Source organism: Pteropus alecto, unplaced genomic scaffold, assembly GCF_000325575.1.
Source record: "Pteropus alecto unplaced genomic scaffold, ASM32557v1 scaffold86, whole genome shotgun sequence".
Taxonomy (NCBI): Eukaryota; Metazoa; Chordata; class Mammalia; order Chiroptera; family Pteropodidae; genus Pteropus; species Pteropus alecto.
Window position 1 is genome coordinate 17,353,931 of NW_006442109.1, and position 15,097 is coordinate 17,369,027.

At 35.5% G+C, this 15,097-nt stretch overlaps 1 protein-coding gene across 2 annotated transcripts in view; it reads left to right on the plus strand.

The window, feature by feature from the left end:
- NEDD4 (neural precursor cell expressed, developmentally down-regulated 4, E3 ubiquitin protein ligase) overlaps positions 1–15,097 on the plus strand; it is a 96,559-nt gene that overhangs the window by 10,952 nt on the left and 70,510 nt on the right. Inside the window, exons 2-4 of one of the 2 annotated variants that reach the window (XM_006920336.3) lie at positions 1,596–1,669; positions 7,876–7,954; positions 8,051–8,089. In XM_006920336.3, coding sequence (XP_006920398.1) covers positions 1,596–1,669; positions 7,876–7,954; positions 8,051–8,089 — 192 coding nt within the window. Of the gene's footprint in view, positions 1–1,595; positions 1,670–7,875; positions 7,955–8,050; positions 8,090–15,097 lie in introns of those variants that run through there. The other variant, XM_025038737.1, reaches the window with a different exon arrangement.

Below are 15,097 nucleotides of genomic sequence, written 5' to 3' on the forward strand. Positions count from 1 at the left end.
TGTTGTCATGAATGGTAAAATTTCATTCTTTTTTATGGCCAACTAATTTTCCATTGTATAAATGTACCACTTGTTTTTTATCTTAATCCATTCAATTTTTGATTGGAGAATTTAATTCATTTACATTTAAAGTAATTATTGATTGGTATTTTGTTATTGCTATTTTATTAATTGTTTTCTGATTGTTTTTGTAGTTCTCATTTTTTTTTTTATTCTCTTGCTCTCTTCTCTTGTATGTTGATGACTTTCTGAGGTACTGTGTTTGGATATCTTTCTCTTTATTTCTTGTATAGCTCTTTTAGATTTTTTGTTTGTGGTTACTATGTGCTTTATATATACCAAACTATCTATATAGCAGTCATTTTAAGTTGATAGTTGCATAAGTTTGAACACATTCTAAAGTCACTACCATTTTTACTCGCTCCTCCACGTTTATGTTTTTGTCATTATTTTTTTACTTCTTTTGTGTGTGTGTTTGTGTTTATCTCTTAATTTACTTTTGTAATTACAGATAATCTTCCTACTTTTGCCTTTTAGCCTTTGTACTAGCTTGTTTGTCGATCCACTGCTTTTATTATGTGTTCGCCTTTGTCAGTGAGAATTTTTTTTCTTTGTGATATTTTCTTAGTCACAGTTTTGAATTCTTTTCTTCTTCTTAAAGAAGTCCCTTTAATATTTCTTATAATACTGATTTGGTAGTGATGAACTCCTTCAGCTTTTTTTTTTTTTTATTTCTGGGGAGCTTTTTATTTCTCCTTTGATTGTAAATGATAGCCTAGCTGGACAGAGTAATCTTGGTTGTAGGTCCTTGCTTTTCGTCACTTTGACTATTTCACGCCAGTTTCTTCTGGCCTGCAAAATTTCTGTAGAGAAATCTGTTGATAGTCTTATGGGAGCTCCCTTGTAGGTTATTAACTGCTTTTCTATTGATGCTTTTAAAACCCCTCACTCCTCAGTGGTGAGATATCCCTCCCGATCCTCAACTGCCACACACGGGTGTGGGACCAGCCCGTTTAGAGTCTCTACCCTTCCTACCAGTTTCCATGTGGTGTCTCCGTTATATCTTTAAGTTACAGAACTTCTATTCAGCTAGTCTTCATGTGGTTCTCAAGGGTGTTCGTTCTATAATTTAGTTGTAATTTTGATATGGTAATGGGAGGAGATGAACACAGCATTTTCCTACTCCGCCATCTTGACCTGAAATCCAGTATCTCCATTTTCAAAAGAAACTGTGTGTGGCTCTTCAGAGGCTCCTGCTGCTTCTCAAGCATTGGGACTCAGACACTTCCTGGTGGGGCCCAGTGGACCCCTGCAGTTGCCCTCCCACCCTGTCTACCTGCCCAGGGCCAGCACGCACTGGTGCTGGGAGTCTGCTCCTTGCTCAGCTCTGTTAGCTGCACCACTCTAGGGATCCACTGAGCCTCCCGGATGAGCGGGGATTCCCTTAATCAAATTCTCGAAAAAGATTTCTTCAATTAATTTTAATATCCTGGTTACTTTATTTGAGATATATATATATATTTAAAAATATGTTTCTTAGATAAGTTATCAAGTACATGAAAATAAAATATACATTTTTGTATTTTGTATTTTAGGAAAATTCCCGAATTGTGAGGGTGAAAGTTATAGCTGGAATAGGCCTTGCCAAGAAAGATATCTTGGGAGCTAGGTAAGTATATGAATTTGGGTTGTACTTTTAAAGCTTTGCACTTGTTAATAATTGTTTCTAAACTTTAGTTAGATGAAAAATTGAATAATATTATTAGTAAATTTTTGTGAGAGATTATCAATATTTCCTATTGGTGGTTTGCTAAATTCATTGATATCTGAATTACTGAATTTGCGAAATTAGACAAACAAAGGTACAACTCAGTGGTAGTTGTAAGATACATTTATGAGTTCTGCTTCTGGGCATTGATAAAATTCTAACAGACTAATTCTTTAGCAACCATAAACTCTGAATATAACACAAAAAGCAGCAACCTGAAGGTAATGGAGAATGAACAGAGCAGGCAAAGCCTAGTAGGGAGTCCATGTGTGGAGGTGAGGAATTGTACTGAGTTCTCAATTTTATGAATTAGTCTAAGGCCACGTGGAGCCAGCACCTGAAAAAATTATAGTCTTCATGGTCTGGGAAGCCAGAAGACTTATCTGGGGAAAAGAACAAAAACAAAAACATGGCAATGGTGAGGATTCTGGAGGAGAAAGAACTGTCGAAGAGATTCCCAAACTAATCTACTGTTGTCTCTTGCTGACTCTGAATCACAGATATGATAGCAGATTCAAAGCAACTCAGCTAAAGACAAAAGATATGACTAGAGATCAGAGTTACTGCCCAATAAATAGGGATTTTGGTTCTAGTCCAAATAAGATAATTAATTGCAGGATAAAATATAATAAACAAACAAATACTCATCAGAGAAAAACTGCAGAATCCAGAGATTCCACAACCTAACACTTATAATGTCCAGGATATAATTCAAAATTATATGATATATAAACAACTGAGAAATTGGAACACATTCTCAGTAGAGAAAAGAGCATACACTCACATAAATCAAAAGACTAGAAATCTCAGGAATGAAATAGAAACCATAAAAAATGAATATTTTAAAACTGAAGAATACAATATTTGAAATTAAAATTCTTGGATTAATTAACAGAAGAATGAAGATGAAGAAGACAAATTAATTGAACTTAAAGATAAATCAGTAGAAATTATTTCCTAATTAGAAAATGAGACAAAGATTGAAAAATTTTAAAAGATGAACAGAGCCTAAGGGACTTCTTTGATAATGTCAGACAGTCTAACATACATGTAATTAGGGTCTTAAATATAGGAGAGAGAGAAAAAATGAGGCAAAACATTTTTTGTAGAAATATGGCCATTTTTTTCCAAATGATGAAAGATAAAAATATATAGTATTAAAAATACCAAGCAGGATAAACACTAAGCTGAATATACCGAGGCACATAGTAGTCAGACTGTTGAAAGCCAAGTATAAAGAAATATCCTGACCGAAGAAAGTGAAGAAAATGACATATTACATACCTAGGAACTACAATTCAGTTAAGGACTGACCTCTCACAGGAAACTATAGAGGCCAGAAGAAAGTGGAAAAATAGAATAACAACTGTCAATTCAGAATTCTATATTAAGTGAAAATATCCTGCTGATGACAAAATAATGACATTTTCAGATGAAAGAAAACTATGAGACCTTGTCATCAGCTGACCTGCACTATAAGAAAAGCTAAAGGATATTTTTCCAGCTAAAAAGAATAGATAATATGGAAACTCAGATCCTCAGAAAGAAATGAAGAGCATTAGAAATGGTAAATGTATGGGAACGTACAAAAGATCTCTTGTTGTTTTCATAAAAACTTTTAAAAATAAAACATGCCTATTTAAATCACAATTTATTGTCTTGCAGGGTTTATATTATATGTAGATGTAATATATATCTATAACAACCGTAGCATAAAGGACAGAGATAGCTGTGGCTTATGGACCAATTTAGTAGAGTGGCACAATATTAAGTGTAAGTGGAATAAAAAATAAAGGGCATATATTGTAATACCTAGATGATCTACTAAAAATAATGTAAAAAATTATAGATAAAAAAACAATAGATATTTAAAAAATGAAATCCTTGAAAAATAAAATAAACAGAAGGCTAGGAAAGGAAGAACAAATTATCAGTAAAAAGAAAAAAGGGAGGAGGGAAGAATAGAAAACCAATAAATTAATAGACCTAGTGTAATAATTAGGTAGACCTAATATTACATTAAACATTAATGGTCTAAGGTAAAGATGATGCAGAGGTGGTTAGAATGGATTGAAAAACAATATTCAATTACATTGTCTATAAAAGATGCACTTAAAATATAAAGGTATAGCTAAATTGAAAAAAAATGGATGCAAAGAAATATGCCATGCAGACAGTAAGGATAAAAAGATTGAAGTGGATATATTAATATCTGATAAAATAGATTTTAACACAAAGAATTACTTGCAGACATTTCATAACAATAAAATAAATTCATCGAGAAGATATAACAATCATAAATTTGTATGTGCCTGTTAACAGAACTTGAAAATATATGAAAGTAAACTGGACAGAATTAAAGGGACAATTAAAAATTTCACAGTCATAATTGAAGACATTAATACGTCTCTCAGCAATTGATGAAACAGCTAGACAAAATCAACAAAAACATAAATTTGAACAATATTATGAATAGCTTCGACCTAAAAAACACTGTTTCTAACAACTGCAAAATACATTCTTCTCAAGTGCACATGGTACATTCACCAATATAAATCATACATGTATTATTTATCTATTGCTGCACAATTATGACCACAAATTTAGCAGCTTAAAAGAATGCACGTTTATTATCTCATAGTTTCTGTGAGTCTGAAGGCCCTGTGTAGTTTAGCTAGGTCCTCTCCTTCTAACAAAGCTGCAATCAGGTATTGGCCAGGGCTGTGGACTCATCTGAGGCCACAGTGTGGGGAAGGATCCACTTCCAGGCTCATGTGGTGTGGTCATTGACAGTATTCAGTTCCTTGCAGGCTACCAGACTAAGGGCTTCAGTTTCTTGCTGGCTGTCAGTCAGAGGCCACCTTAAGATTCTTGCCGTATGGCCTTCCTCATATGGCAGGCCACAAGCTAGCAGCCAGGTTCTTCAGAGTTAGCAAGAGAGAGAGTGTCCTGGCAAGATAGGTTACAATCTTATGTAATGCAATCACATACACTCTGTCACTTTTGCCATTATGTATGATTAGAATTTGTCGGTTCTTCCCACATTTAAGAGGAACACAACACAAAGGGCATGAACATTAGGAGGTAGGGATAATAGGAGCTACCCTGGAGTCTGCCTGCCATAATATATTGGGCCCTAAAATAATAACTCAAACAACGGCAAAATTCACATTCTGTTCAAGTGCACATCGTACATTCACCAACATAGGTCATGTGTAAGGCCACAGGACAAGTCTCAGGAATTTTGAAAAGACTGAAATGATATACAGGACATTCTTTGATAACAATGGAGTTAAGTTAGAAAACAATAACATTAAGATATCTAGAAAAACCTAAACATTTGGAAATAAAACAATATACTTCTAAATAATCTATAGGTCAAAGAAGAAATCACGGGAGAAATTAGAAAACGTTTTGAACAGAATGAAAATGAAAATACAGCAATATCAACATTTATAGAGTACAGCTAAAGTAATATTTAGAGGAAAATTTAGAGTTTTAAAATGCTTAACTTAGAAAAGGAGCAAGATATAAATGAATGGTTTGAGTTCTGATCTTAAGAAATTATAAAAAAAAAAAAGCAGATTAATTCCAAAGTAAGTAGAAGAAAGAAAATAATAAAGATAAAGGCTGAAGTTAGTGGAATGGAAAATGAACAATGGTAGAAAAAAACCATTGACATCAAAAGCTTGTTCTTTGAAAGGATCGATAAAATTTTTAAACTTCTAGCTGGACTGATCAAAAGAGAGAAGGCACAAATTACCATAATGAGAATGAAAGCAGAGACATTGCTATAGATCTTATGGAAATGAAAAAGACAAAAAGAGAATATTGCGCACAACTTCATACTAATAAAGAATCATGCACAACTTAGATGAAATAGAAAAACTCCTTGAGAGATACAGATTACCAAAATTAATTACAGAAGAAATGGAAACTTGAATAGCCCTCTGTTGAACAATATATAAAAATATATGACCTGGTGGGAGTTTTCCTAGGAATGCAAAGTTTGTTCAACATTTTCTAAAAAACTATTCAATTTAATTCATAGTAATATAGTACAGAAGAAAAAAAATGATCATTTCAATAGTGTAGAAAGTGCATATGATAGAAACGCTCAGCAAGCTTAGAATAAAATGCAACATTGGTTTAACATCTGAAAATTAATCAATGTAGATCACCATATGAATAGAATAAAAGAAAAAGACATGGTCATTTTAATAAAAGCAGAAAAAGCATCTGACAATTTAACACCCATTTATGATAGAAACTCCTTGCTAGAGAGAGATAGGAATGTTCTAAACCTAATTAAGATTATCTGTGGAAAAACCTATACCTAACGTCGTACTCACTGGTGACAGTCTGAATGCTTCCTACTTAAACTCAGGAATGAGATAAGATTGTCTGCTCTCACATTTAATGCAACCCTGTACTGGATGTCCGAGTGATGTAATATGGCAAGTAAAAGAAATAAAAATAATGCAGACTGAAAAAGAAAAAATTATCTGTAGGCAACATGATCATGTATACAGAAAACCCTAAGGAATCTACAAAAAAGCTAGAACTAATAAGATACAAGGCCACAAGATACAAAGTCATTGTATCAAAATCAGTTATATTTTTATATCCTATCAATGAACTATTAGATAATGTTTAAATCTCCATTTACAGTAGCATAAAAGTAAAAACTTAGAAATAAATTTAACAAAATATTTTCAAGAATTGTATACTGAAAACTAGAAAACATTGCTGAGGGAAACTGAAGATGTAAATCGGTAGATAATATGCCATATTCCTGAATTGGAAGATTTAATATTGTTAGAGTGGTATTTCTCTTGAAATTGACTAGATTTGATACAGTCCCAATCAAAATCCCACTCTGCTTGTTTGGAGAAATTGACAAGCTAATTTCAGTATTTTTATGGAAAGTCAAAGGACATGGAATAGCCAAAACAATTTTGAAAAAGAACAAAATTGTAAAGGCTTCCTATACAGCTATAGTAATCAAGACAGAGTGATATTGGCATAAGAATAGATAATGGTATTGTTCAATGGAATGAGATAGAGTGTAGAAACACACACACACACACACACACACACACACACACACACACTCTCTCTCTCTCTCTCTCTACATACATACATGGTCAGTTTGCTTTTTGACAAAAAGTGTTAAGATAATTCAAGAGAAAGGATAGTCTTTCAATACATGATACTGGAACAACTGGTTATCTGGATGGAACAAAATAAACCTCATTCCTTACCACACAACATATAGAACATTAATAAGCTAAAGTTATAAAACTTCTATAAGAACACATAGGAGAAAATCTTTGTTCTACTGGGATACACAAAAATTTCTTGACTAGGACTTGAAAGGTATAAACCATAAAAGAAAGAAAATTGTTGAAATAGACTGTGTCAGAATTAAAAACTTCTGTTGTTTGAAAGACACAGTTAAGAAAAGAAAAAGGCAAGCCACAGATGGGAAGAAATACATTCAAAAGATGTATCTCACATGTTTAATCCACAATATATAAATATCTCTTACAACTCAATAATACAATAAAAACACCAATTCAAAATGGACAAAAATCTTTATTTTTCCTTCTCCACATCTCTTTGTAGAAGAGGTTATATGACAGATAACTATTTTGAGCTGAAAGCATTTTGCCTTTATTTTGTAAAAAAGCATTTACACCCATGAAATAACTTGGGACAACCTGAGGTTTTGCAGAGCTAGTTCTTGAAAATCATTGAATTAACCATCTTAACCCAGGAGGAGAAAAAAATGTAATAAAAAATCAAACAAAATTTTAAAAATCTAAAAAAGTTTGGAAATCATTAAATTGTTACTAAAACTTTTTCTTTGGAATTCTTTGGTACTTTAGCTTTTTAACAAGATGGTACTTTAACATGGTACTTTAGCTTTTTAACAAGATGTAAAAATTATTATAATTACTTACCCGTACCTAAGGAACCCTTACCTTGAAGTGTAGGAAATAATTGTAGAAATTATTAACAAGGAAAATTCTGTGATTTTTATAGTTTGAGTTATCTGAGTTTGGGAATAAGGAACAGTTAACTTTCTTTTTTAATTTTAACAGTGATCCTTATGTGAGAGTGACGTTATATGACCCAATGAATGGAATTTTAACAAGTGTACAAACGAAAACCATTAAAAAGGTTAGACTTAGCAGAATTCAAAAAATCTTTAAATACAGTTTTATTTTTATATGACAAAATATAAAAATTAGTGACGCTTCGTTTGTTGTCTTTTAGACTTTGAATCCAAAATGGAATGAAGAAATATTATTCAAAGTAAGTACACATTTCACTAAAAGAGCAAAACATTTTTTCCCATAGTTTAGAATAAGTTCTCACTTATAATATTCTATAATGTATCTTACAAGAATTTGTCTAGATTTTTAAAAATTTAAAAACAATTAAATCTAGGTATCCCCAGATAATATAGTCCTGGAACCATTTAGCTTATTATGAAAAACATATATGTAAGGTAATGAAAAGGGAAAGATGATTGTAAACCTCGAATTATCTTATTCTAATTTAATTCTGATTTAAGAGGCTATATAGTAGTCTAATTCCACTTCAACACATTTTGGTGTTTTCCCTTAAAGATGAGTGCAATATTTGTGTCTCCCTAGTCACTTATTAAATAGACTGATGCAAGAGATGATGAGGGCCTACCAATAAGTGGATACATTTCTTCTTTTACACCCTTCATGCACATTCCTGCCTTCCCCCTCACATTGTCTCACTATACCATAAGAACAAACTCCAGTCAGCAGTTATCTCAGGCTTCTCAAACTAAGAACGTCTCCTTGTACCAATCTGCCAGAGTTCTTACTGATGTCAGACAGTACCATACTAGCAGTGGTAGAGATACATTTCAGTAATACTGGTATATATATATAGTTTTCCCATTCGTGTATTCCATCTTTAAAACATTATTCCTCGACCTCATATTCCCCTTTAGCCGTTGACTCATTTCTCTGTTCACCTGAATAACCAACATTCCTGAAAGAGCTGACTGCCCTCTTCATTTCTGCTTCTCTAATACACTCCTTAACCTACTGTAATCTAACTCATCACTTGAATGAAACTGCTCTTACCAAAGTCAACTAATCTTATCTAACGTTTTAATCTAATCTCATCTTACTCATGCTTTTAGCAGCATTTGACATAGCCGACCATTACTGAAACACCAGCCTCTATGGTGCCACACTTGATTTCAGTCAGGAAAACAGAAGCCACTCTCTATATTGCACTTTTGAAGGTATTTTGTTTGTTTTGTTTGTTTTGTTTTAATAAAGTGAATTAGAAGGGAAGAAATTGCTAAAGCAAATATCCAAGAAGCTGTTACTGAAGATCCAGCCAAAAGCACCAACTAGAGTGCTTCTGGTTTTCTTCTTTATAGAAGGATCTCCCCGACTCTATTTGGTGTGGCATAAAAACAGCATTTTAAATCAGTTTGGAAATTCTCGATTCTTGAGGAAGTGGTATTGAGTCCACTGGATAGTCACATGGAGAAAAATGAAGCTAAATTTCTGGTTTACTTTCACTAAAATAAATTCCAGATTTGATAACCTCTGGTTTTGATTGCTTCTTTGGCACAAGTTATTGCTTAGGCAAGAGTTTTAAAATTCCTGAGTGGTTGAGTTTTTTATTTATTCACACTTTTATTATTATTTTACATATTTCATTGCACTGTTCTTAGAAATATGTGTTTTCAATCTACTGAATTTTTTTTTGTACCTCTTACTCTTTTCTAGTGTCAAATAATGTTTAGTCGTAATAGGGATGGATGTTTATTTGTCTTGTTCCTGATTTTTATGAGAATGGATATAGCTTTTCTTCATTAAACATAGACTTTTTATTATTTATCACATTAAAGGAGCTATTCAGCTATTGTTATTTTGTTCAAGAGTTTAAAAAAAAACATTGATGCTTCTAATTTTAGCCATGATGCTGAAATAGGGCATTGAACTTAACTGATGGTATAAGCAACTGTAAAGCTATTAAGAATTTTAGCAGGATCCAGTTTCACAACATAATATTCAGAATTATTTTACATACAACAAACCATGAAAATGTGACCTATTCTCAAAAGAAAAGACAATCGATAAATGTCAAATCCCACAATTACCCAGACATTTGAATAATCAGTAAAAACTGTAAAGCAGCTATTATAAATATTATAACCATGCTCTTTGACATAAACACTCTTGTAATGAATGGGAAGATAGACATTCTTAGCAGAGACATAGAAACCATAAAAAAAGAATGAAATGAAATATTAGAACTTAATATGTTATCTGAAATTTTAAAAATCACTGCACAAGTTCAATAAAAAAATGGAGTAGCAGTAAAAATAATAATAAAGATACTGCTCGAAGATAATAAGTAGAAATTATCTAATTTGAAGAACAGAAATAAAGATTGAAAAAAATTAGTAAAGCCTTAGAGACCTGTGAACAATATTAAGAGTCTAATATTTGGGTCATTGAAGTCTCAGAAGAGGAAAAAGACATTGATGGAAAAAGTATTTGAAGAAATAATGGCCAGAATTTTCCAAATTTGGTGAAAGACATGCATTTATAGGTTAAAGAAGTTCAGTGAAACCCAAACAAAGTACATGCAAAGGAAACCATGTTCAGACCCATAATCAAATTGCTGAAATCAAAGATGAAGAAGAAACCTTGAAAGCAGTCAAGGGAAATGACACATTAAATGGACAATAAGGAATACTAATGACAACTCCGTGCCTATATTCAATAAATTAGAAAAAATGGACCAATTTTTTAAGACATATACTACCAAAATTTTAAGAAGAAATAAATTACCTGAAAAGTTCTCTGTCTCTTAAAGAAATTGCATTTGAAGTTAAAAACCTTTCAACAAAGAAAACTTCAGGCCCAGATGGTTTCACTGTTGAATTCTACCACACATTATGGATTAAATAATTCCAATTCTACATAATATTTTACCAAAAATAAAAGAAGAGGGAACATGTCTCGATTCATTCATGAGGCCAGCATTGCCCTGATACCAGAACCAGAAAAAGACTTTATAAGAAGATAAAACTGCAGACCATTCATTCACCCTCATGATCGTAGCCATTTTGTGCTGTTTACTAAATTGGGCCCTTTCCATGCTGAAAGGGGCAGTAATTTGTCTTCAGATTACTTTTGGGTATGGGTTTACTATTCCTTTCTGCAGAACCCCAGCTAGCACAACTATCTGGAGGTTTACAGAATGTGTGTTCCGTAGGGATGGAAATCCACCCAACATTTCATCCTTCCAGGAACCCAGTTCACAGAGAAGGAGGTGCAGGAATGAGTCCATGACCATAGAATATTTCGGTCACATCACCTGCCACACTATCCAGAAGCAAGCATCCTTACAGAGCATTGGAATGGCCTACTGAAGGCACAACTGAAGCACCAATCTGGAGGCAATACTCTACAGAGACGGGGTGCCAATTTATTCATTACACCAGAGACCTCAATAAGAGGAGGCTATGTTTGCAATGGAAAGTATACATGGGTCCAGGAACAAAGGAGTAGAAGCAGGAGGGGCCCGCTTACCACGGTTGCCAAAGACCTCGTGGAGAACTGTGTGCTTCCATCCCTGGAACATTGGGCTCTGTTGAGTTAGAGGTCCAAGTCCTCAAAGGTAGCACAGTCTTTCCATGGGACATAGAACGGGTCCCATCAAACCAGTCTACAGCTGCTTCCAGGGCACTCTGCACTCCTTGGATCCGGGAACCAGCAGGCAGTTTAGGCTGTTACTCGGTTGAGCTTGCATATATGTCATTCTCCAGGGTCTGTCTGGTTTCTGCAGGGATCAGACTGGAGAATTGAATGAAAATATAGGAGCCACCTTTGTATCCTTTAGGTCTTTAGTGGCGGTACAAATCCCTGACATTCCCACAAGGTTGCAATATTTTTGTTTTTTAAACAGCTTTGAGATATAATTTGCATAACATACAATTCACCCATTCAAAGTGTACAGTTCAGTGTTGTTTTAGTATAATCACAGTTGTGCAACCATCACTAAAATCATTTTTTGAACATTTTTGTCATCCCAAAAAGAAACCCCATGTCTACCAGCTGACACTCCCTGTTTTTTTCCTCCAAAACTTGCCCCTCAGGCAACCACCAAACTACTTTCCGACTCTCAGAATTGCCTATTTTGGGAATTTCGTATAAATGGTATACAATTAGTGTCTGGTTTTTTTTTCACTTAGCATAACATTTTCAAGATTCAATCATGTTGTAGCGTATATCAGTATTTTCTTTCTTTTTATTGCCAAATAATATTCCATTGTTTGGATAACCACACTTTATTTATACATACATTAGTTGATGGACGTCTGGGTTCTTTCCAGTTTTTAACTACTATGAATAATGGTGCTCTGAATATTTGTGTACAGGTTTTTGTGCAGACATAGATTTTCACGAGGGGGCGTATACCCAGAAGTGGGATTGCTGGGTCACGTGAGGAGCTGCCTGTTTTCCAAAGTGGCTTTACTATTTTACATTCCTACCAACAGTGTGTGAGAGTTCTGATTTTTCCCCCTCTTCGGCATTACTTACGATCTATCTTTTTATTATAGTCCTCCTAGTGGGTGCGAAGTGGTATCTAAGTGTGGTTTTGATTTGCATTTCCTTGGTGTCAAAGGATGTTAAGCATCTTTTCATGAGCTTATTGGCCAGTTATGTATCTTTTTTGGAGAAATGTCTATTCAGATTATTTGCCCGTTTTATAATTGGGTTATTTGTCTTTTTTTGTTGTTGAGTTGTCATAGTTCTTTATATTTCTAGATTACAAGTTTCTTGTCAGATACACGATTTGCAAAAATGTTCTCCCTTTCTGTGGGCTGTCTTTTGATGTTATTGTTGGTTTCTTTTGAAGCATGACAGTATTTAATTTTGATGATATTCGATTTCTATTTTTTTGTTGTTGCTTGTGCTATTGTTGTCATTTCTAATCAATATTGTGTTAGATTTACTATCTTGACCCTCTGGTCAAGGAGGACAGTCTGAAACTGGAGGGCAGTTTCAGAGTCTTCCACTTGACTTTCTCACTAGGAGCTCTTATTCCACAAGCATGGAGTCAGTGTGGTGGTGGTGGTGAGGAATCCAGCCTCCAGTCTGTCAGTCCCAATTATATACTTGAAAACCAGGGAAATGATGGCCAGGTAGATCCACAGAACCAGTGGACTTTAGCCAGGACTGCATTTATTACATAGTCCCTGTAAGTCCTTGCCCTAATAAAGGAAGCTATGGTGATGCTTTGGGTGTCTAGGTATCAACACATACCCTGTTTCCAACAGTGCTCAGTATGTCTGAGTATTCATTTCCCCCAATATACAATCACCCAAATAAATGGCCATGGTCCTTTTGGAGGAGGAAGGGAGGGATCATTACAATATACACTTCCTACAGTGATGCAGAATCCTTCAGAGGATTAGGTCACTTCCTCAGTCAGTAGCTTTGGATTAGAAATTGGCTCAGGCTAGAGAACTAGACAAGGGATTCTGATTTTTTACTAACTGGGTCAACTGCCCTTAGCCGCCTGCTTCTCCACTGCTGCCTTATCTTGATTGTACATGTCAAGCAGCACCTTCATTGGCCACCTGCAAGTTTCGCCTCCAGGGGTTCTGTGTTCTGTACTCTGCAGGTCAAGTCAAGTCTGCTTTACTTCCCCTTCTACCTGATCAGCCATTACAATAATTGTAGCTCCTTGATTCTGGCAGTGAAATGCCACTAGCTGCCTCTGTTACTGAAAAAGGGGAGGATCATCCCCTCGCAGGGCTATTAAGGAGCCCAGCCCTGTGATCACCTCTCCTACCGTCAGTCCTGGCATGCAGAAGAGAGCCACCACCACACTTCTTGGTGATGCTGCTGCCCCTCTCACCAGCACATGCCTGATGACCATAGTTAATTGTGTGTCCTCTAGGCCTCCCATGTAATAAGAATCTGATAGGTATTTTGGCCTCATGGAATGTATGTGTATATATATATAATATATATAAATTTTTTTTTTTCATTCCAGCATGTCCACTTTTATTGGCCTTTTTGTTCCTTCCCCTACCACCTGCCAGGGAAACTCAGGCATTTCCACTTGGCTCATTATTTTTTCAGGCTTCTGAGAGCCACCCTAACAACAAGTTCGCCTCATTTCATGGGGCCCTTGACAGGATGTTAAGTCCCAAGTCGATGAAATCTTGCTATCCAGTCTTATGTTTCTGCTCCTTTGATCATCATAGTCCCAGGGGTATTTCTCTGGCTCCTTCCAGTATGTGCTATTTAGTTCTTACTTTCTTCCAGATGTAATCTCTTTCATCCTATATCAGGCCCAGCTGGGTTATGCTGGGAGTTAACACTGGTTATTACCTTGGTAGCCAGAAGAGAAGTTAGAGAAACTCCCGAGGAGAGAACCCATTTCCTTGCGGGGGGAGAAGCCTCTGCAGTGTCTCCCTGCGTGGGGGAAGTGCTAGCTCTTATTACGGAGGGATGGGCTACTCTGCAAGCTTAGAATTCAGGGACGCGTGGAACCAACATCTCGGAGCATCCACCCAGATCCTCCTATCCTGTGTATCAGGGTCCCAGGTTTTCCCTGTCAGAGCCTTGACTTGACCTGCAGTGGCTGAACATTTAAATGTCTCTGAGCTCTGAAACTCTGTCAACTTTGAGTCTGCTCCCCAGTTAGGTCCTTTTTTCTACTCCAGGAGATGCAGGCCTCTTTATAAGCTACCAAAGAGGCCCTCTGTCTCTCATACTTAATCGTTAGCTGTTTAACTGCCCTTATTTTCTCATTATCTCTCCGTAAGTCTTCAATACAGAATAGTAATAACTAGGCAACTCCATTGTTTTTGTGGATATTATTCTCACTCTATCTTCTAAGTGCCTTAAATATCACTCTGGCAAGGGTGTTCCCCTCCACTGGGACACTCCCCCAGGACACCACCAGAGAAATCTTTAGGAACTGAGCCGCCACTTTATGCCTGGGGCTTTATGTGTCCCACATTCAGCTCAGGATGGGGAGTTCCTTGCCTGCTAGGTGAATGTGGGCTGGTCCTAAAACCCCACTACCCATACCATCTGTGTTAGCTTGGGCCCTCTGAGAAGCAGACACCAAAATGAAATTAGATATGCAAGCACCATTCTGAGAATATCTCATCCAGACTAATGAAGAGTTTCCAAGCAAAGGTTGTGTGCTAGGGAAGTCCTGTCTCGAGCAAGAATGGCCAGGCTCTGGACCCCCGACTGTGTCTAGTTTTGGAGAGCAAGCAAGAACACA